We start from the raw sequence: 21,681 nt of genomic DNA, 5'->3' as shown, positions 1-21,681 counted from the left end.
CGCGCCCGGCCCGGCTCCGCCTCCGCCCTGGGGTTTGTAAGTGGAAGTTGTTGCGCTCGCCCTGTCAGCCCTGAAAATAATAAAAATAATTTAAAATTTAAAAAAAGAAAAATTTAAAAAATCGGAATTTAACCCCATCAACAAGCAGCGTGGTAAAACCATTCCCATTTCTCATTTTCTCCTCGCAGAGCCGTGCCCAACCTTCAGCACGCGAAGGCGACTACGTCCGCAGAGCGGCAAACCCGCAGCCGAGCCCCGATACCCCGGGGGGCGACCCCCGTGCCACCACAGCCACGGCCCGCCCGCCGCCTGCAACCGGTTCCAGCCGGTGCCGGCCGGCGCCTGCGGTGCGGCGCCGCGCCACTAGGGGGAGCCGTAGTGCCGAAGAGACGCGGCCTGAGGGCCCGCCTGAGGGGAGCGGGCCTGCCTGAACCGGGGCTGGCCGGCGCTGACCCTCTGCCCGCCTTGTTTGAGGGGAAGAGCCGCGGAGAACCCGTCTCTCTCCGGCTCACCGCCCCCTCTCACCCCCTCCTCGTCCTCCTCAGGGCCCTGCGCCTCGGGGATAGAGGAGTGTGGGGTCGTGGCGAAGGTTGAGGCCGCTCCCAGCGCGGGGAGGCTATGAGCGAGCCTTCCCTGTCCCTTGCCGTTGGCAGATGGGGACAGAGCGCCTCTGGGAGCAGACGAGGGGTCCCAGACTGTCTTCGCTTCCTTTCTGCTGATGGAGGGGCACCTCAGAAGGGGTGAGGACGCAGCTCAGCCTGGGGGCTGTAGATGTTGCCCTTCTGCCCCGCCAGGTAAGGTGCCAGCTCTTTCCCCTTCCTCGGCTTGAACCTGGAGGAGCTACCCCAGTCCTGTGCCCTCAGGTGTAGGCTTGTACAAGTCATACAGCGGCAGGAAAGTAACAGCACAAATACACACATATGAACATAGGATATGCATACAAATGATACACACGTACAAGGCAAGGAAGGGTGCTGTCAGTTGAACCTTGTGTGTTAAGTGCTGAACACAAATTTGCTGCAGAGGTCTGCTTACTACTTGGTTTTAGCCCAGGAGTTCTGTTTGCCGCTCAGGTCTTTGGCAGGTGTCTTAAGTACAGATATTCACTAATGATCAAAGAAACCTCATCCTGCGGGAATTCATCCCTGAGCTGTAGGTTTGACACGTAGCTCAGGAATTTGCTGTTTCTCTGCACAGCTATATCACCTCACGCTCCCAGATGTGATCCTTTGTTTCCAGCCACACTGGCTACCGCTTTCCAGCCTGTTCTTATATCCTAGAAAGGCCAGACTGGGGTTCTGTAGGCCCCTCACCAACAAAAATGTCGTCAGCACTACTCCAAGGATGGATGGCCCTACGGCTGAAAAGTTTCTGCAGTGACCATTCAGGATTCAGCCTTGCCAAATGCAGTTTAGGAAAATGAGGAAACATGAAGCTGCTCAGACCATCTGTGAGCCCACTTCCTAACATTGCACAGTCCTCTGAGCTACTATGGATGCCAGCAGCAGCTGGAGCAGATTTGGGATACTGGAGTTGATAACCTTACCCAGACATTAACCTGAGAAGAATTCAGCAAGCTTCTGGACTTTTTGCTTCCATAGCTGAATTCTCAGCTGCTTGAATGAGCAGATAATCAGGGCTGAAGCAGATGATTTCTAACGTGGGGCTTTATTAGCTGTGAGCCAGATGCTTCCTGTTGTCTAAGTAACAGAAGCCAAGAGAAGAAAATGAATTAACTCTCTCTACTAGATGTGGCTAAAATCATCCCTATTTAATTGGTCTTTTATTCTTTACTCATCAAGGTTTTTGTCAAGAGAAGATGTGTTCCCTGCCAGGATGTGCCAAACACTGGGCCAAGTGATCTTTAGCACTCAAACCCACCTCCCTCTGTTCTCAGTCCACATCTAGTCCACCTCCCTTTTCCAGTCAGCTCATACCCTGCTGACTGATATATCTACGGGAATGCCCACTGAAGGGAAATACCTAACTGCTTTAGTTCTGCTTTTATGGGTTTTTCCAGTCGGGGGTGGGGAGGGTTTTCTTCTAGAAAATTTCCTTCTGGTCAAGTATTGGCTGAAATTATGAAACCACAGTTTTCTTACTTTAAAGCTACTTGCATTACACTGATTAGTTTGTGCTGGTGAGTTCCTGCCCTTGATGCATAGGCATTACTTTATTTGAAGCCAATGGAGGCTTTGGCTGCCTTAAGGATTATGGGTTAAGGCCCTACATTTGTACTGTTGTACGCCACTGTATGACCTAAATGAGATTAGAATAATAAATCCTGATTTATTATGAGGGCTTTAGTTAGACATGTTTTGAGTATGAGGTCTGTGTCAGGATTAATAGTGAAATCTAACATGCCCAGGCACAGAGAAAGCCCAACAATGAAAGGACAATTTTTCCCTTGAGAAAACTGGTTCCCAGCCCTCTGTTTGGCTTTTGCCAGAGTTGCTAAATGTTGAATGGCACAGAGACGCTGGATCCCAAAGATGGTGACGTAGTCCATGACTTGGAGACAAGCCCACACCGAGCGAAGGACAGAAGTATCCCATCAGCAGTATTTTCCAAGGCTAAGTACTCATGCTCTGCAATGCAGTAGCATTCAAAGAGCTTCAAATATAATGTTTTCAGAATCCAAACACAAATGAGAAATTAGTTTTAGGATTTACTGGTTAATTCATCCATCATGTTGATCAGGCACTAGTTTAGGTGCCTGCCTTGTAGTTAAATCAGATTCCTGAACCTGTTCCAAGGGAATGTCTGTTCTTTTCAGCATCCTGGCCACCATCTCTCATCAGGAAACCTGACATCTTGTCATGTAATGCACCAAATTGCAATAGCCTAAGTACTAGACGCAGAGGGTGTGTGCTTACACCACGTAGTTAAATTTCTCTATTCTAATAGCCATGTTACTAAAGGCTTCAGAGGAATTTGACTTTCCAAAAAATTTATTTAAATTGAAATGAGTGGACTGCAAGGATGTAACTTGGTATTTCTGTAGGACACAAAATGAAGAAAGAGGAGGCGTAATTGTTGTGACAAATTTGGGTGAATTAAATCATCATTAATTCCACAGTATCTCTACCTTTTGTCTGATTCAAAGAGTCTTAATACTCCCACTCTCCATTAGCTAGTTTATGGATCTTGTTCAACAGCAGATTTCTGTCCCCCTTTTTTTTATTTAATAGGAATATTAAGTAAAATGTTGTTGTTGAGTTTTGTAATCATAGGCCTAATGGAGTGCGGAGCAAAAGAAATTGTTGAACCAGAACACCATTTTCTTTCTTTTTCTTTGGTTTGGCAAGAGGCCTGCCTACCTGGCAACCTCTCCTGGTGTGTCTCAGTTGGGGTGAAACTGGATGGACTGGCCTCTCACAATTTTTCAGATAACTTTAGGGAAAAGCAACTTTTGAAGGATAGACTTTAAGGTCCAGCTATGATACGTTACTCAGTACTTGAGGTTAAAACCATGAGAGCCAGGTACTTCTAAGAAATCCAAGAAATCATGAAACCTCAAAAGAATGAAAAATCTGCCAGTATAACTGAGGACAAACTCTCTGGACTACCACAGTATAAAATCAAAGATTAATATGGTTCAATATCTAACAAAATCTTATATTGCTTTATTTTCTTCACCTTCTAGCAGTGCTCTTTTCTGCAAAACCCCTTCTAAAAGATTTTTTGGACTGCACACTAGGTGCAGAGTGCTTTACCACACACAGTGATTCGCTAACAGTCTTGCCAGCAAATTCATTAACTGCAAGTGACATCAAAGATGAGAACTCTAGACCTCTCTGCTCAGGAGCAGGGCAGCAGTTCAACTTGCAGAATTTGGATACTTTATGTTATCTACTTTTGTTCATTTCAAGTCAAGTAGCAGTGGGACAGCCTAGCTAAGCAATTTTTTGAACCCTGGAGCTCCACTCAAGTTTATTCCTTTGGACAATGACCCTTAGAAAGAAAACAGTAACACAAACAGATCATCTGCAATTGCCCAACATCCCTAGACAGCAGCAGGAGTGTGCTGAAGACCAAGCAGTGGCTGACCTTAAGCACTGGGGAGCTGTACGTGAAGTTTGGTCTATTAAGAAGTTTCTTGTAATGCTGCAATGCAGAGTTTCCCAACCAACCTTCGCTCACCTACTGGCAAGGACACACATCCGTGACGCAGTCTGTGCGACTGCTGTTCTTTGCTGCCCCTCGGCAACACCTAATCAAGGGAGCAGTAGCTTTGTTTGGCTGTTGACAGCATGCTCCCCGTGAAGTGTGAATTGGCAATCACATCCACGGGGGCACTAAGGGAAGACAGCCGTTTGTTAAGTGGAAATGCTTCCTGCTTCTCTGTATATTTTACAGTATAATTCAGGCATGTGGCAGTCTTAAAATCCTGGTGGTTTTGCTGATGGCATGCCATGGAAGTCTTTACCCTCATTTAGCAGGTTAAAGTCTTATAGCACAAGCTGTGAATCCTTATAGGTCACTGATAAAAAGCAATAGATTGCTTATGGCTACCATGGGTTAATGTTAGCCACAAGTATAATCACCAAGTTTGTGCTGAGAGCCAGAGAGGTGGTGTGTAACCCACTGGATTTATTATCACTGTACTCTGGCCTCTAGATAGTGCATGTGTACACTGGGGTTGTGGGGACTGAGGGATGTATAAGGCAGGCCTATTAGTGCAGCCAGGAAGGGCTAAGAAGAGGTTTTCCTTGTCTGCTAGAAGGAAGTATGTATCAGTCTAGGGAAGATGTTTTCCTGATCTGGAAGATGGAGCCTGTATGTAGTGTATGTATTGAATAGTATGTATTGAAATATATTTTGTTGTATCTATTCTATTTGTTGCACATATTGTCAAAACTCCTGTCCAGACCCTTTATCTTCCCCGTGTTTGCCTAATGAGCATGATGGCCTGAGTACAGATAGCTTCTCTGACAAACTTTCTTTCTTTAGCAACTGCTCAGTTTTCCATGTTCTGCTCTGGTATTGAGTCAATTTTACTTTTTTTTCAGGAAATACGCAGGGTCTAGGAGCAGGTGGTAATTTAAAACTAAGTCCAAGTTTGTTTATGTTGAAGCCATAAAATTCTCTTTCTGTGCAAGCTATAGCATACCTCTGTACATGTGCATGATTTTTAGTGCTTGGACATTTCTTATCCTCTCCCATCATTGACTCTGTGTTCTATGTATTTCTATACGTAGTCAAATCGACACAGCCACTCAGTGCTCTGTATCACCCTGCTTCTGTGAGCTGTTTATCCAGGATTTCCAAAGCTGACTTCTCCTGGTAAGGGTCTTAAAATCATTTCTAGACACCTTAATAGAAGTGATCTGATTTACAGAAGCTCTGAGAACCCACAGATCCCTTGCCAGTCAATGGCAGCTAAGTTTGTTTGGCACCTTTAAAATCAAACTGCTTATGTTTTAGTACCCAAACATGGAAGTGTTCAGTGTGGGTATTTTTAGGGCAGGATGGGCTTCAATTAGTGATCTTTTTAAAGAACAATCCAAACTGATATAAGCTGTATTTATATATATAATAATTCTCTTTTTCAACAAAATAGTTGTTCTGAACTCCTCTTGGGATTAGGCACTAATAACGGGAATCATTACTTTAGATCGTACTCAGTGTCAGTATCAGTATCTGCATACCCTGTATATGGTGTTAGTTGACTACATGGACACTTTCACTAAAGGAATCTTTTTTCACTGCTCACCAGACATGTGGGGTCCTCCCTCGAGATTCCAGGTAATAAGCACTTCTTGTAATCTGCTTACTATAAAAGACAGAACAAAACACAGCAGTGCTCCAGCCATAACCAAGGTGTCTTTTAAAAACCTTGTTATTGGATGGTGTATGACGCTAGACATGACCTAGAGATATATGAAGCATTTCCACCATGCTACAAATGTCTAAACTACTCAAGTTTCAGTTCTCACTTCTCAGCCCTGTGAGTCAAACCCAGCAGCCTGCCATAGCGCCTATTAATTTATAGATTTAATCCCAAGGGTACATCTGCACACTTGTGAGAAGGTGTGTCTAGTCAGCTGTTGCCACAGTGATGGCACAAATAGACAACAACCAAGAAGAAATGAACTTGTAGCTGCATGTAGGCTTTGGTGAATTTGAGTATTTAGGGGGTTTTATTTGTTTCTGTATACACCGTGTTTGGAAGCCTTGATGTGCCTTTTCTTCCTTTCTAATGAAATGTCTTATGTTAGAAGAAAAAGAAGATACTGAATGTGTTAGATTTGCTGTGCAAATTGTGTATTTCCTTATAAACACAAATATTTCTGCAATGCAGAGCTGAACTGTTGCAGCCTATTACAGTGGTTTGAAATTTATGAGTACTTTAAGGTGCTTAAAATTATTCCTAATAAAATGCAGCTAAATAAAGTACTTGCTAAATGGGAACAAGACAAAAAAAAATCTTGCAAAGATACGATGTGGCTGCCACTGGGAAAATGTCAGGTACCTGCTTCTTGTAGAAAATTACTTAACTAATTTAAAATCCAGATTATTTTCCTTAGGAAAAAAATCAGCAGTAAACCACTCAGGGGCTGGTGGATTTCTTTGTTTCTTAAGGATGGTAAAGATTCGTGCACAAACATCGGCAAAGGGCAGCTTTCTGAGCTGTTCCCTGCCAGTTGCTGACAAAGGCAGTCCTAATGAATCATTCTGAATTGTGATCATGTGCTACCAGCCCACAGTGAGCTGCCAAAGAGGAAGTGCAGCTTGTTTTCTTTCATTTTCTTGATTCCTATGCTGTAGGAAGATGAAAGGAGAAGGAGGAGGAGGCAACAGCGGCAGCCAAACTTAATAAATAATTCTGACGATTCCTGATATCAAATGGAGGCCCCTGAGTGGGACACACTGAAAAATGACACCCTTCCGCCGACCCTGACGCCAGCTGTCCCTCCGTATGTGAAGTTGGGCCTGACCATTGTATATACTGTTTTTTATTCACTGCTTTTTGTGTTCATCTACGTCCAGCTCTGGCTGGTCCTTCACTACAGGCACAAGAGGTTCAGTTACCAAACTGTCTTTCTGTTTCTGTGCTTGTTTTGGGCCTCTCTTAGGACTGTGCTCTTTTCGTTTTACTTCAAAGACTTTGTCACAGCAAATTCTCTCAGCCCCTTCATCTTCTGGCTTCTCTATTGCTTCCCAGTCTGCCTCCAGTTTTTCACCCTGACCCTGATGAATCTTTACTTCACACAGGTAAGCAACAGATATTTGGTCGATTAAATCTGACAGAATGGTAAAGCATTATTTTTTAAGAATCATGAGAAAAATGTAATTTCCTAATGTAGCTTGGCAATGCAAAAAGCAAATTTCAGTTATTTAGTTGGGAGTTTTAACTTTTGATCTATATGCAAGTGAACAGCGTTAAAATGAAACTGGAGCCTGAAGTGATCATTTTGGGAACGGCAAATAATATATCTACTGTTGATTAAATGGGTATCATTTAATTTCAACGTTGGGGGGGGAAATGTATAGGAGAGCTTGAAAGTTGGACATCCAAAATGACATTCTATTATTTTTTTTTATTATTGTTGTTGTTGTTACTAGACTTCATAAACCTCCTAGCTTAGCCAACCTGATCTCTGTGTGCAGTCAGAACTGTAATTTCTAATTTTGCTGGCAGCCCCTCACTCCAGTTTTTCATAAGTTGGCTAACATGTTTCTGAGTGTGATTTTTGTTCTGTGTATCACAATCGAAACTGTTGATTGAGTCCTGCTGCAGACCCAAATTCCTATATTGATCTGTTTTACAAAGAACAGTGACTCCGGATCCCAGTAAGTGCTAAGTGCTGTACAGGGATACACCCTCTGATGTAAAGGTAAATTAACTGTATAGTGGGGTGAAGAAAGTAATATCTCAATTTCAGACAGAGGTCTTGAGAGTGTATCTGTGCTATGGACAGCTAAGAAGCCAGGTGCGTTAGGCTGCACAACGCTCCAGGTTGCTGCAGTTAGACTTGCTTGTAAGTATTTATGATGAGCTCGGGTATCTTGGCACTGGGCTGCAGGATGGGATATTGGCATGCTGAGACAAAGAAAGGCTGCTGGGCTTGCCTAAGATCTCACAGGAAGCTTGCAGGAGGGCAGGGTCTGGATTCTCTATCTCCTCAGTCCCACTACAGTGCCTGGAACAGGAAGCCAAGCCTGCACTCAGACGACCCTTGTCAGTGTCTGCTTTCCCAGTGCAGGGGTAGTTGGCCAGGAGAGCACCAGCTAGCCCTGGAGCACCCCCAGCAGTGTTCAGGATGCTTTAGGTGTTGTTGGGTGCCCCACTTGGAATCAGCTCAGGGTCTGGGTGCTTCTGTAGTGCCTACAGTGTTTAACAGTGCTCTGCAGCGATTACAGGCCTGTCAATTCTAAACAGCCTGGCTGGAGAGATCAGGCTGCTTGTGAGAGCTGCCATCCCAGAGCTGAAAAAGCAGCAATGGTAAGCATGACAGCTGTAAGAGGATCACTTGAATTGTAGAGGGTATTAAATACTTAGAACCACATACACAGTTTTGTGCTTAGGTTTACTTTTCTGGATTCAGTGTCTGAAACACCTGCTAACGCACACCACTCGACTCCCTGGCACTTGCAATGTATTAAGGGATTACAGGAACCTTTCATCTACATGCTACTCAACTTCAGCTCAGGCATGTGGTGACCTATGCTTTATCCCATAGCTATTGTGAGAGTCATTTGATAATGGTGCGATCCCCCAGGGGCAGACATCCATCAGCACACAGTCCATCCCCATCACAGCAGCTAGGACTAAGTCGTAGCCCTAGGTCAGATTCTTCCCTCAGACACACATGGATGGCTGCTGTGGAAGTCTGGAGGCAGAACGCAGCATCCTGGCTCTTTGCCAAGAGAAGCTGAGGCTCTCATGAGCACAGAGGGGGCACAGCAGTCTGCATTCTGTGCATTAGTGTGCCAGCACTCAGGGGCTTAATGTTCCTTTCGTCTCAGGAAGATCTAAAAAGGAAGCATGCCGAATGCACATATATGCCCTTTTAACTTATTTTTGGCATTGCTGTCTGATAACATTCAGGAAGCACAAGTCAGTGGTTGGAAAGAGAAAGAATACTAAGGCCTTTGAGATTCTGCCTTTGAGACAATTTCTGCTTTGTCACCATGAGTCCTCATGATCTTCCTCTGAGCTCCTCTGTAAAAGAGTGTCATAGTTACCTGTCTTGAAGAATTGTTGTGAGGATTTGGAAACAATATTTGCAAGGGACTTTCAGAGTGTGTGATGTGTGTCATAATCTTTAAAGATCGTGGGCCACTGTAGACAGCATATTATTAATATTGTTGTTTGCTTTAGAGCTGGTTGCTCCTGATGAAATCGCATCTCAAATATCTCCCCAGCCAAAACAAAGCCTTAAGAAATACAAACACAGCCATTGTACAAATATAATGTGAGACACAGAACAAATACACATATTTTTAATTCACTGTTATTAATTTTTTACTTCTAACCATTAAAAGGTGGTTTGGCTTGAAATTCAGCATCTCCTTGAGACTGTATATTTAATGTGCATCTAGCTTTCCCCAGTAGGCAAGCAAGAACTAGTGTGAAAGGGGTGGGAAGAGAGAATTTTGTTTTCAGTAATGGTGTATAACTTCACAGACCTGTTCAGAAACAACTTTTATCCTTTCTTCTCTAGAAGGCAGGCAAGAAGGGTCTGCAGCTGTGTGTCATTGCATAAAAACCATGCTATTTAACTTAGCTAGAGGGAAAGAAGTGATCTATGTATAGTATAGCAACAGAGGACTGGAAGAGACCTCAGTGGGTCTCTGGAATTTGCAGGTGTTTATTATCTGCTGTATGGCACCCAGACATGTGGCACCGCTAGGAAAACTTTTAGACATAGATGTGAGAAGAAAAAGTGATTAAAAAAAATATTGCAAATCCTCCTGGCCAAACAAAAAACTCATTTGGCAAGTGCCTGAGGACATTTTTCAGAATAATAAGTACCTTTGAACTTGACAGAAAGTTAGCCACAACTATTCTCTTTTTAATAGGTATCCCAAAGCAATGGGGACACAAATTTAAACTGTATTTTATGTGTAGCAAGGCAAATATGCCATAATGTCATCAGCACAGGAAGGGTTGTTCCCAGGCCTGAGCATCACCATTAGCAGATAGAGCAGAAGGAGCTGTAATGCGTTGGGGCAGATTGCTAAAGTGGGGAATCTGTGAAGGAAAGAGAAGTTACAATCAAAATAGTTTTGACTCAGAACAATTCCTGAGGGATCTTTGGATTAAAAGCCAAATTCAGGGTCCTTCACCAGGTCTTGATGCCCTGCTTATGGCAGAATAGAAGATAAGGCTGCTGCAGATAAAGCTTATATAACATTAGCTCCTCTCAGAAATCATACTGCAGAAAATATGTATGATTTCCAATGAGAGTGCTAGATTTATTAGAATTTATTAATCCTGTGTCTGTATTCAGTCTCTTCTAAAGAAAAAAACACACAGTGTGACCCACTCTCTTAGGAGAAGCCTCTGTCTACTTAGAAATCATTAAAATAAATCTCAAGTGAGGATGAGATCCAGTGGCACTTTCGTAAAACAGTAGCCCAACACTGGCAAATAACTGCATTGTACCAAGCCAGAGCAGGTCCCTGATCCTGGTCCATCGGATAGGGAGCTGAAGTGTGTGTTTCCACCCACAGAGACTGAAAAGCCCATAGATATGTTTGCCTCACACCTGCAGCTCCCACAGGCTTATTTTGCTGCTTGATAAAGCAAAGTCCGCAAATCGGCAAATAACGTATTTTCTACTTTAAGTGATTCCAGACAGCAAGGATCCCAGGACTCAGGCACTCTTTTATTTATGTCCTGCCTAGCCAAATCTTCCCTGCCCCTGACAATGGGAGACTGAGATAAGTCCTCAGGCTTTACAGTCAGTGCTGTGGGCAAAAGCGTAAAGAGGTTCTGGGAAATAAAATAAGTCACTTTTTTCCTGGTGTGTGTGAGGGGTGGGCAGAGAAGGCCTTGCTTCATGTTGTCCTGTTTGCTTCAGACTTTATATTTCCCTGAGGAACAGGATACAAATGAAGCAGGAGGGAGGCTAGGATGGAAGGTTACAGACTCAAAAAACAAGGTCAGGGCCAAAGACCGTGAGCTCTAGGGGATGCTGGAAATCCCAGGCCTCCCCTGTGGCCAGGCACAGCAAAACATTTGGTGGGCTGTAGGTTTAATCATCAGGTTGGGAACTTCTCCAGGACTTAGGAAACGTGGTAGTGAGCTAAAGAACTGTGAGGCTGTATGGGTGGAGAAGGGCTGGTAGGCAGATTTACCTCTCTTTCCTCCTCCCTAACCATCTTCCCTTTTCTCTGGCATCCAGATTGAGAAGCTTACCCTGCCTCCCAGGCAGGGCTGATAAAATCAGGGACTTTCAAATGAAGAGAAATTGTGCAGAGTAAGACAGTTTAGAGGGGAGCTGGCCATGCTGGAAGTGCCTGGCAGGGTGGGGTAAAACCGGCACAAGGCTTTCGGAGAGGTTACGTTTATCTCAGTGGAACTGGGGTATGCGTTAGCGCTGGGAAGAAAATTAAGAGAACTTCTCATGCTCTAATTACTGGGGATAGCATTTCAAAAGTAATACCACCAGTGAGAGAACAGAGAGGGCTTTTTACGTAGGAGAAATATTTATTTTTTAGTAGAAATGAACACACCATATTTTATAAAGCTTGTTATTAATTTAAAGCATGCTTTAGATGTACATAGAACTAACCAGGAGTCTAACTACGGAAGGTAAAGCATCAGCAGATATGCTTGGCGTAAAATGTTGCCCTCAGTATTGGATCTATAGAATACAAATTGCAGCTGCAGACTGGCTGACTGTCAGCATCTGACATGAAAAATGAGGTCATTTGACTTAGAAAATAATTTGATAGGAAAGCTACACACGCAAGTTTACCGTGGCTGTCAGCCCCGCAATGGTCCCTGTTCTTTCAGGACTATTTTTACCAATTTACACAAGGCTGAGTATGGTAGGGAATCACGTTGCCCATGTCTGTAGGCTGTACAAATTGTAGAGTTTAGAGAGTAGAGGGAAAACTTGCATATTTTGGGGAATCTGATCCAAATGAAAGAATGGACATGGGAGAAAGAGAGAAAGGGGAACATGGGCTTGGGACTGGAAGATACACAGCAGAGGAAAGGTGTATGTGCTGATGGTGAGGGACTGTGGGCCTGCATGAGGCCATGGCATATTTTCAAGGTGCAAAGAGAAGTTTGCATGGAGTGTGACAGAGGAAGAGAGGGGCCATGGTGAAAGGAACTGGGAAGGAAAAGTATATGCTATGCTCCTTAGAGTTTTTGAAATGAGAACTGGTAAATAAAGCTGAACTTCATTCCTGTGCAGAGGGCCAGCTTGAGACATGTGCAAGCACTTAACACATACCTGAGGCTTTTTGGTAAGCTGAGCTGCAGCTCCCGTAAAAGTGAATCGATCAGCTAGCACTTGAGGCACACTGGAGGTTTGTGCCAGCTGTCACGTCAGTTCAGCTAAATCAGAGCATGGACTGAAAATTGCTCCAGTGAAATTTTCTTTTTGCTCTGGGACTTGGCTTTGACACCTGTTTCATTGATACTTACAGGGCCAGAGTGGCTCCTAATTTAACTTTCATAACTGTAGCTGGAACCCCCTTAAGCTACAGCAGCCTGGCCCTGTCTGCCTTCTCTGCTGCCCAGCAGCTCTGCAGAACTCTCTGCAGCTGAGCTGCTGATGGACTCCCATGCCATCCTCACTTCTTCTCTGCTGAGACCTGGCAAAACGTCTTTAAGGTCAGCTGTTTACATCAGTTCCTGCAACAGAAATTTTCCCTGGCTGTATGAAGGGCTTTTTGGAGTCGTCTTGTACTGCTGCAGTTTTATATGCCAGACATATACCTCAGGGGAGTGGAGGAGGGAGTGTGAGAATCTCATTTGAGGTTTCCAGTCCTTCAGCAAAAACAAGGAGTCAAACCAGGATATTTCTTCTTTAAAGAACACGCAAAAAGGGAAATACTTTTAAGAAGAAAAAGTAACAGTTTAGACATCAGAAAATTAGCAAGGAATTTCACTGAGTTTTCTGTGTTGCTGCTCATCTTGGGGCTCTCTGAAAGGTATTTTTTAAAAAGTCTGCCTTCTGCTTGCTGTTTAGTCTATTCTTAGGAATAGTCTGGTTTGCTCTGGTTTGTTGGAAGACTTGCTGAGATGACTCAGATATTGACTGGAAGCTTTCTCAACACTGTTGCGGGGAGGGGCCATTGAGCAACCAGTCTCTTGAGCTAAATGACTGTTAAAAGCAAAAAAGCTGCACCCACGCATGTGAGGTATATTGAGATCAGCTTCTGACATCCTTACTCCCACTGAACAGCCCTTTATTTTGTGACAATCACATTGCTTACAGCAAGGCTACGCATGAACTAAGGCCCTATCAGTGTTTAAGCAAAGCTGGCAGAACTTGGCCGCTTATATTTCTTTCTAGCAGTGAAATTGTAAGAGTGCCCATGCCTTATAGAGTAACTTTCATTCTACGTAGCATCCATTTTTTATGCAGTGTTCATTTTCTTTCTTAATGGTCATATTGCTCTGATAAGATTCAGAACCATTTATCAACTGGGAGAGGCCCACCAAATGTGGAATCACAATAACAGCTGTTTTGGCTGTCTTGCATCTGGAGATCCTGCTGGATCTGCAGCAGGAATGTCATGTTTAGTTTTAGCTAAGTTATCCACGGAGCTTTTGCTAGGTAGGGCAGCCCTCGACTGTTTAATGTGACAGGAGTGGTCTGTGACATTACAGGGGTAAGTGGATCCTTTTGGGGGAACCACAGGAGATAGTATTCAGGAACCTGTGAATTTTCTAGGTTTTGTGGACCCAGCACAACTCATTGCCCACTGCAAATTACTTGTCTTTTGTAGTTCTTTGCACAGGCCCTGAACACTTCTGTTCAGTGCTATTCCTGAAAGCCGTCAAAATTAACGGTACAATATGTGTGAGTAAGTGCTACTCAGAACAGGTGAGGATTGTGGAATGGCCCTAGAGACAAGTTTTACTTGTTTAGTTTCACTGAGGTCAGGAATCTTTTCCTTCCCGCTTGTCCACAGTGTCTTCCAGAAGAAGCAGAGTAGGCAACAAGTCTAGTACAAAAAGCATGCAGGTAGTATTTTGAACCCAAACTCTTCTCTAAAAACTGACAGCCCCGCTTTGTGTGCCACGGGAACACAGAACATTCACAAGCCTTTTGTACCTCTCCTTTCAGTAGCAAGTAGGTAAAACAACATAAAACTTCTTCCTGAACTCCTGTGAGAATTCATGATCCAGGAATTTGGAGAATGAATCACAAAAATCTTTTGTAAGGGATGCTGCCAGAGATGTTGACTATTTGAAAACAGTATCAATGGTTGAAGAATATTTTTAGAGATTTTTTCCCCCAACTTTTCAGTTTTATTCTCAGCAATTATTTTTCTAAGGCCTGCTGAAAAGCTCAGTGTTCTCTGCTGCTTCATCTAGTGCTGAGCAGGCTGATGCGTCACAAAAATAATTTCCATGTCAAGGCAGCTGTTTATGGTGAATAGGAGTTAAATGACAAGTTGTTCCAGGAGCGCTGGAACAAGTGAAGCCTAATTTTCTCCAGATCTGTGTCTCATGCTTGACTTTGAGCTGTTTCCATAACTGGGGCATTTCTTATGAGGCTGAGACGCACACTCTTTCATATTGGGTGATGTGTAGGATCATTATGCAGGGTTCTCCTCACAGAGGTCATATATCAGATGCATTTATAGGGTTCCTTACTTCTGTTGGGTCGCTAATTTTTAGGAGGGTGATAAAGGATCATGTCTTTGATGCTTCAAGTATTTTTCTATCAGTTCTCTGACTGGAGTATTTTAAGATTAGTGAGGGGACAGATAAACAGGTTAACAGGCAGACACATGCCTACACATACATAGTGATCATGTAAGTCCTGTTTCCTTGGGAAAGCATGATAATCATAGCAAATATTATGCAAGCTATGCTAAAAGGCATGCAAAACCAAGTGAAATGGATAAGGCGGGATAACTTGAGGAGAAAGAAATTAGGAAAAAACCCAGAATAAGTCATACAACGTGGGGTTTTTTTTGTAATACTAGCAATCAGCGTGCTTCAGTATTGGTTTAAATGAACATTTGTAAACTGAGTGTGTTTGGAAATGATCTTAACTTCTGAAAAAACAATGATGCATCCCTGTAATTTTCTTTAATGAATAAGATATAAAATACGCAAATGTATTTTTGTAAAATTTCTGATGGTGGTTAAACACCTGTGACTGATATTACCTAGCTACACTGCAGAAAACTTGTCAGTATTTTGTCTTTTCTATTACAGCGAGGTAACTACTGGGCCTGAGCTATCTCTCTGTAAAAATACATATTGTTGTATAGTGAACAGACAGCCAGCAGAAGCCAAATATACCTCAGAGTAAAACAATAAGTTTGGTTCTTGATGGCATCCTTTTGGCAATGTAACATGGCTACAAATGTATATGTCCAATTTCAGGCCAGGGTACTATGACAGGCTCTTCATGGGAATAGAGCGTCTGACCCACTATACCAGTAGGAGCTGGTCTACTTGAGAGACCTGTACTGTTAGGTCATGTAAGAGCCTAATAATTACTTGCCTCTATGATTATACTGGCATTGGTCCTCTTCTGAACACTGGTATAAAGGACCTTATTCCCAAGGCAGAGTAAGTGAAAATAATGGTGTAGGCAATTTGTATGCAAGTACATCGTGATCACCTGCTGAGTGGTTTTAATACTTTGCTTAGAGCTTGCCTGCCATGGATAAGCAATAAATGCAAATCTGTTATGTAATGAAACCTATCATTACATTTCTTGTGACCTGTGAGACAGGATTCTTGCGGATCACAGCGTCTCTCTTTACCTATGTGTATCCTATGTTTGATGCAATATTTTTCTGTTTTGCAGGTGATTTTCAAAGCTAAGTCAAAATATTCCCCAGAGCTACTGAAATACAGGTAAGAACTATGCAAACATTTAATGTGGTAAAGAACAGAAGCCATGCTCTTTGAGAAACACTACATCTTTGATAATTTGTAGCACTCATATCTCAGCTGTTCATATTTATATACCAATGTTTTATGATGATTGTTCTGAGGCTAGCTTCTTCCTATGACATTCAGAAATCTTTGTCATTTCCCAACACAAGCACTGCTTTTAGACATTCACACATCTCAATGGCGAATATTTCAAATGCAAGCAGAAAACACTCGCCCTGGTGATTTGTTTATGGGTTCTCAACATTTGTGTTGCTAGGTGAATTCAGATCCAGTGCTTTGGTAAAGGTAGCAGAGTGATGTATTTGTTTTGACAGGAATGAGTGTGACTGAGTATGTATTAATCTGTGAGGTGAGTGGTAATAAAAGACTCAAAATTTTGGGGAGGATGATAGAAGAGTTGTGAAGGGAAAGAGCTAGTGAGAATGGATTCAACTTGATGATGTATTTGGGAGCTCGCAGATAACCTCCCCTGACTCTATCGAGGTGAGGTTATGGTAGCTTTGCATTGAGGTGGGGAGATTTGTCTGGGATCTTGTTGAGGAGGAGGGATTGTCAGGAACTACTTGAAAACTCCCCAAAGGTCAGTAATGTACAGAAATTGAGGAAGAGCTCAATAAATTAATGTTTATTGTTGCAATGCCTAAAAGCCTCAGTTGAGCAGCGTTGTTTAGACAGGGGAAGAGAGAGAGAGGTTGTCTCCGTTCTAAAGAAAGAATTTACAATCTGAATTCAGGATAGGAAAACAGAGTAATTTGAAACTGAAATCTGACCTGTTATTAGCTGACTATTAGGATAACATAGTACTGTATCAACAGGTCAAATATTAACATTGTTCTTGCCCTCGAAAGTTTGGTATACAATTGGGGTTTGATACAGCTGGAGAGACAAACATCTGGAGCAAGTGCTTCAGAAAGCATGTTTGGCAGAATGGCAGTACAATGAGAGCAGGCTTGGGGTGGGCTGTGCTTGGGCTGGTGAGGGTATGGGACATGCAGGATGTGATGGCTGACTGAGGGATGTGGGCTCCATGCTGAACCGCAGCTGATGCAGAAATTGTTAGGATGGGAACAGAGAGGCTGTGTCTATTTTAGTGGCCTCAGGAATGCTTTCAAGTTAGTGGGTCTGTGTGCATATCTTGGCCACATCCCAAACCACAAGGGGCAAGAGCTGAATGCTCCCTGGTAAACACTGTGGCATACAAATAAGTTCACCCCCCCTTTGCACTCTGGTTTCTGTGGGAAGGAAATGCAGGAGTACGGGCTGGCAGACAAGCACAGCACACACCAGCCAGGTCCTCAGCCAGCCTCCAATGCAAGCGTGCCTGCCTCTGATGGTACACATAGGCAAGAGGAACAAAGAGGATGGCTTTGCACAAAGCCTGGGCTGCAGGTCAGGGTGGCATGGGACAGGTCTGTGAACATGTTCCTGGGCTGGCTTTAGAGGTGAGAGGTAGAAGCTTTGAACCTCGTCTGTTACTGATGTTTGTGGTAAGGCTTTATTCCTGAAAACTGCTTGAAAATGTCCTTCTTCAAGCAAAGGGAGCTTGTGATATTCAGTCAATGCCTATGAAGTGACTATATCAGCACTGTGCTGAGGTAGCTCTTGGAGCATTTCCATTCCTAAACACTTATGTATTGTGACTGGAATTACCCATGCACAGACCACCTTCCCCACCATAGCTCCATGTCCACCCTGGCTCTTGCCTACTGCATTTCTAATGCAAATCACTCTTTGACCTGGTCTAGCCTTTTCTCTCTTATTCAGCTCTGTAGGTAAAGAACTTCAGTACTATTTTGTTTTAATATCCAGACCTCTTAGCATGAATGTGGTTAGCCTTTGTAAAAGAGACACATATATAAAGCTGACCTCATTTCCTATATTATACAGAGCAATTGAAGTGGTGTAATATGTGCGTACCCACAGCTGAGGTCCTGAATCTTAATTGTAACAGGCTAGTGAAAGATCACAGAATCACAGAGTGGTTTGGGTTGAAAGGGACCTGTAAAGATCATCGAGTCCAACCCCTGTCCCATGGGCAGAGACATCTTTCATTAGATCACATTGCTCACATCCTGATGGAGAGATGGATGGTGGATGATAGAAAGATGGATGGCCTACAGACAGGGGCTGGAGTCTGCGCTTACTGAATTTGATTTTTCTTCATTGCTGAATGTTCACTTCCTTGTTTTTTTAAAAAATAAGTGTTAGACCTTATTGCCTGGTATTGGCATTTCTGCAATAGATAATGGCAACATAAACAGGGCAACAGAGAGGTAAAACTGTGGTCTATGTTTTGGCACAGGTCTCAGAAATCAGAATCATTTGAGATATGGAAAAAACTGATAAAATCCTATCAGAGATTCATCATCTTAAGCAAACTTTACTCAGCACAGCTTTCAATGATGTTAGTCACTGTGGCAAAAGAGCTCAAGGCAAAGCCTGTGCCAGCCCAACTTCATATTTAAACAGTCCTTCTGCACGTCTCCCTGGGCTTGGGGATTTCTTACAGTCACTGGCTGGGTTTGGATGAGGCTTGCTGTGCTGCGTGTGCATGCCTTGTTACACACAAGCCTCAGACACTGTGTGGTTTCTGAGGAAACCACATACAAAATGCAGTAGTTTCAGACAGATTTTCCTGTTAAACAAGGCAAAACTCACTGCATTCATCTGAAGTTTGATTTTAAGCTCAAAGAAAAACTTAGGGGTGCATCCAGCCTGACACTTAAAGAACAGAATACCCTGGCACGTGCCTTTGCCAGCCAAGCCAGATTACACACAGCTCTTTTTAAGGGACTAGCCCCAAAATGGGGATTAGACACAATAGGCTTTTGAACAGTCCCTGGTGCAATCTGGAAGCACCTCTCCTGCCCTGCTCTTCTGTTTTCTAAAAAACCCCATGTGCTTATTCATGCTATGTAGGTGCCTTGTGGTTGAGCTGTAAGGACACATTCTGCCTTTAAGTGAGTTAGGAATGCTTTCTGCAGCTGCAGAGACCCTAAAACTGCCCTGAGAGACACAGTCTGCCTCTCCATCAGTGCTTATTCAGAAGTTCAGCAACAATGCTTCTATTGTCAAAACAGGCAGCCATTTCCCCAGCCACATCATGTTAATAAGTGGGATGGAAGATCATTATGTGAAGAGCTGCACAACTGACTGGCCATGACAGCGTACCCTGGCTCGTATGGGAGTATGTGTGCATGAGAGCGTGACAGTGCTGGTTTTTTGCTAAACTCCATCAAGGAGCAGCCTGGCCTGGAAGCCTCTAAGGCTTGCTGGTTGCAAGCCAGCATCAAGGGCACGCAGGCTGCGCTGAAGCAGAAGGTCCCTATGACTAAGCTGAGCAAAAAGAGAGCATGTACTTACTGTCCTGCAAGCAGGCAGCATGTAAGAGCGTACCTTTCCTCGTAAGCCCAAACCCCATGAGAATATTTTACCTGCACTACAATGCAGGAGCAGAGATGAGACTATTAAATAGTCTTTGGGAGGGGAAGGAAAGGAAGACACATGACCGTCACTTAAAGACTTTTGAGATATTAATAAAAGCTGTAAATGTACCACCACTGCAACTGGGAACTGGATTCTCCAGAGGAAGCTATGTGAGAGACGATCTTCAGGACTGTAGTGCTTCCAGTATTAGACTGTGAGGTTTAAAGGAACAACCTCTAGCTGCTTATCCTGAAAACTGAGCCCTGCCCTGGAAAGGTAAGAATGAACACAATCTTCCCCCTGAGACAGAATTCCCATGACTGGCAAGGAAAAGATACCATCCTCGCTCACTGCCAGATATAGTTGAAGGGCATTGATTCACAAGCAGGGACTTTTAGGCTTTCAGTGCTCCCTGTTTCACATTTAAAATGTCCCTTAGGAGGTATTAGGGAGACATAACCCCATGCACACGTACTGGTTAGGGATTGACCTGCTGGAAAGTAGCTCTGCAGAGAGAGATCTGGGAGTCCTGGTGGACAAGTTGACCATGAGCCAGCAATGTGCCCTTGTGGCCAAGAAGGCCTGTGGTATCCTGGGGTGCATGAAAAAGTGTGTGGCCTGCAGGTTGAGGGAAGTCATCCTTCCCCTCTACTCTGCCCTGGAGTATTGTGTCCAGTTCTGTGCTCCCCAGTTCAAGAAAGACAAGGAACTACTGGAGAGAGTCTAGCGGAGGGCTACAAAGATGACCAAGGGACTGGAGCATCTCTCTTATGAGGAAAGGCGGAGAGACCTGGGTCTGTTTAGCCTGGAGGAGAGAAGGCTGAGAGGGGATCTCACCAATGCTTATAAATATCTAAAGGGCAGGTGTCAAGAGGATGGGACCAGACAGTGATGCCCAGCAATAGGACAAGAGGCAACAGACACAAACTGGAACACAGGAAATTCCATCTGAATATCAGGAAGAACTTCTTTACTTTGAGGGTGACAGAGCACTGGAACAGGCTGCCCAGAGAGGTTGTGGAGTCTCCTTCTCTGGAGATATTCAAAACCTGCCTGGATGCGTTCCTGTCCAACCTGCTCTAGGTGAACCTGCTTTGGCAGGGGGGTTGGACTAGATGGTCTCCGACGGTCCCTTCCAACCCCTACCATTCTGTGATACCCCCTCCTTTCTTGCCCTCTGAAAAGAAGCCAGCGGTGCTTCAGCTTTGTAGCTATCTTGATGCTATCCCAAAAGGATATGAATGTATGAAAGAAAAAGATCCCCACTGGGTAAAGTATTTTTAAACAATCAGAATTTGATTCCTCATGGACAGTCTGGATGTTTGTTAGCCAAATTCAGAGTTCCCAGCAAGCATGAAAAGCTGTGACCAAAACCTCCTCTTCAGTGACTGCAGATTATGACCCTTATAAGTAATTGCCTTGGTCAGCAATGATAATGAAGTAAGCAAACACCTGAAATGGAAAGGTGCTTTTTTTTTTTTTTTTTTTTAAATAAGTGAAAAGCTCTGCAGCTGTGTGTAGGAGTAAAGAGAAATTAGAACCAGCTTTCCTTGAGTGTGTCGTATACTTATATTGCAGGTATCAGTGCTGGGTAGGTGGGAAAAAAAAGATGGGGAAATTCAGTTCAGCTTCTGGGCTTGTCTTTCACATTCCTGTTCCAGCTCTGCTTCTGTGGTTGTGCAAATGAACCTTTTGCCTGGCATAGATGGCAAAATGCCAACCCAGGATCAATATGCGTGTTTAAATTTCTTGATGTTTCTTTCAAGAGGTTGACCATGACCTCTTGGGAAAAGGGACAGAGAAAGATGCTGGGGAACCAGTCATTCAAAGATTTTTTCCTACTGTTAGACATTTCCCTAATTTAATATGAAATCTGATGGCAAACATCAGCAGTCAGTGATGCTTCTCATGGCAGTGGTGGTGTAGTAAAACCAGGGTTAAAACTAGTCCATTCCAGGCAACTCAACCTTTTGTGAGGTTTCTCCTGTCAGTGAGTAGTCAGAGGGTTTGTGCTCTATATGTGCACGCTCTAAGAAAGTACACGTGTATTTTAAGAAGTTTTTAAGAACTGTGCTGTTATATTTCTACTGCAAACAATCTCCCAAGTTTTGCTGCTTGACGTTAGTTTCTTTACTTACAGCTTGTTGTGTAACTGTAAAAACAGGTTTGAAATGAGCTAAGTTAATCTCTCCAGC

General features: G+C 43.6%; 1 protein-coding gene across 2 annotated transcripts in view; it reads left to right on the top strand.

Moving 5' to 3' along the window:
- The first annotated feature begins 508 nt into the window (after window positions 1–508).
- The window catches only part of GPR137B (G protein-coupled receptor 137B), a 33,427-nt gene continuing 12,254 nt past the window's right edge, over window positions 509–21,681 (top strand). The window contains exons 1-4 of one of the 2 annotated variants that reach the window (XM_063328971.1): window positions 509–794; window positions 5,202–5,286; window positions 6,772–7,218; window positions 15,969–16,018. In XM_063328971.1, coding sequence (XP_063185041.1) covers window positions 6,850–7,218; window positions 15,969–16,018 — 419 coding nt within the window. In that variant the 5' untranslated portion in view covers window positions 509–794; window positions 5,202–5,286; window positions 6,772–6,849. Of the gene's footprint in view, window positions 795–4,770; window positions 4,789–5,201; window positions 5,287–6,771; window positions 7,219–15,968; window positions 16,019–21,681 lie in introns of those variants that run through there. The other variant, XM_063328972.1, reaches the window with a different exon arrangement.

Source organism: Chroicocephalus ridibundus, chromosome 3 (genome assembly GCF_963924245.1).
Source record: "Chroicocephalus ridibundus chromosome 3, bChrRid1.1, whole genome shotgun sequence".
In the NCBI taxonomy this organism is placed as follows: Eukaryota; Metazoa; Chordata; class Aves; order Charadriiformes; family Laridae; genus Chroicocephalus; species Chroicocephalus ridibundus.
Note: the sequence above shows the minus strand (reverse complement) of the source record. Positions and strands in the feature narration are given on the sequence as shown.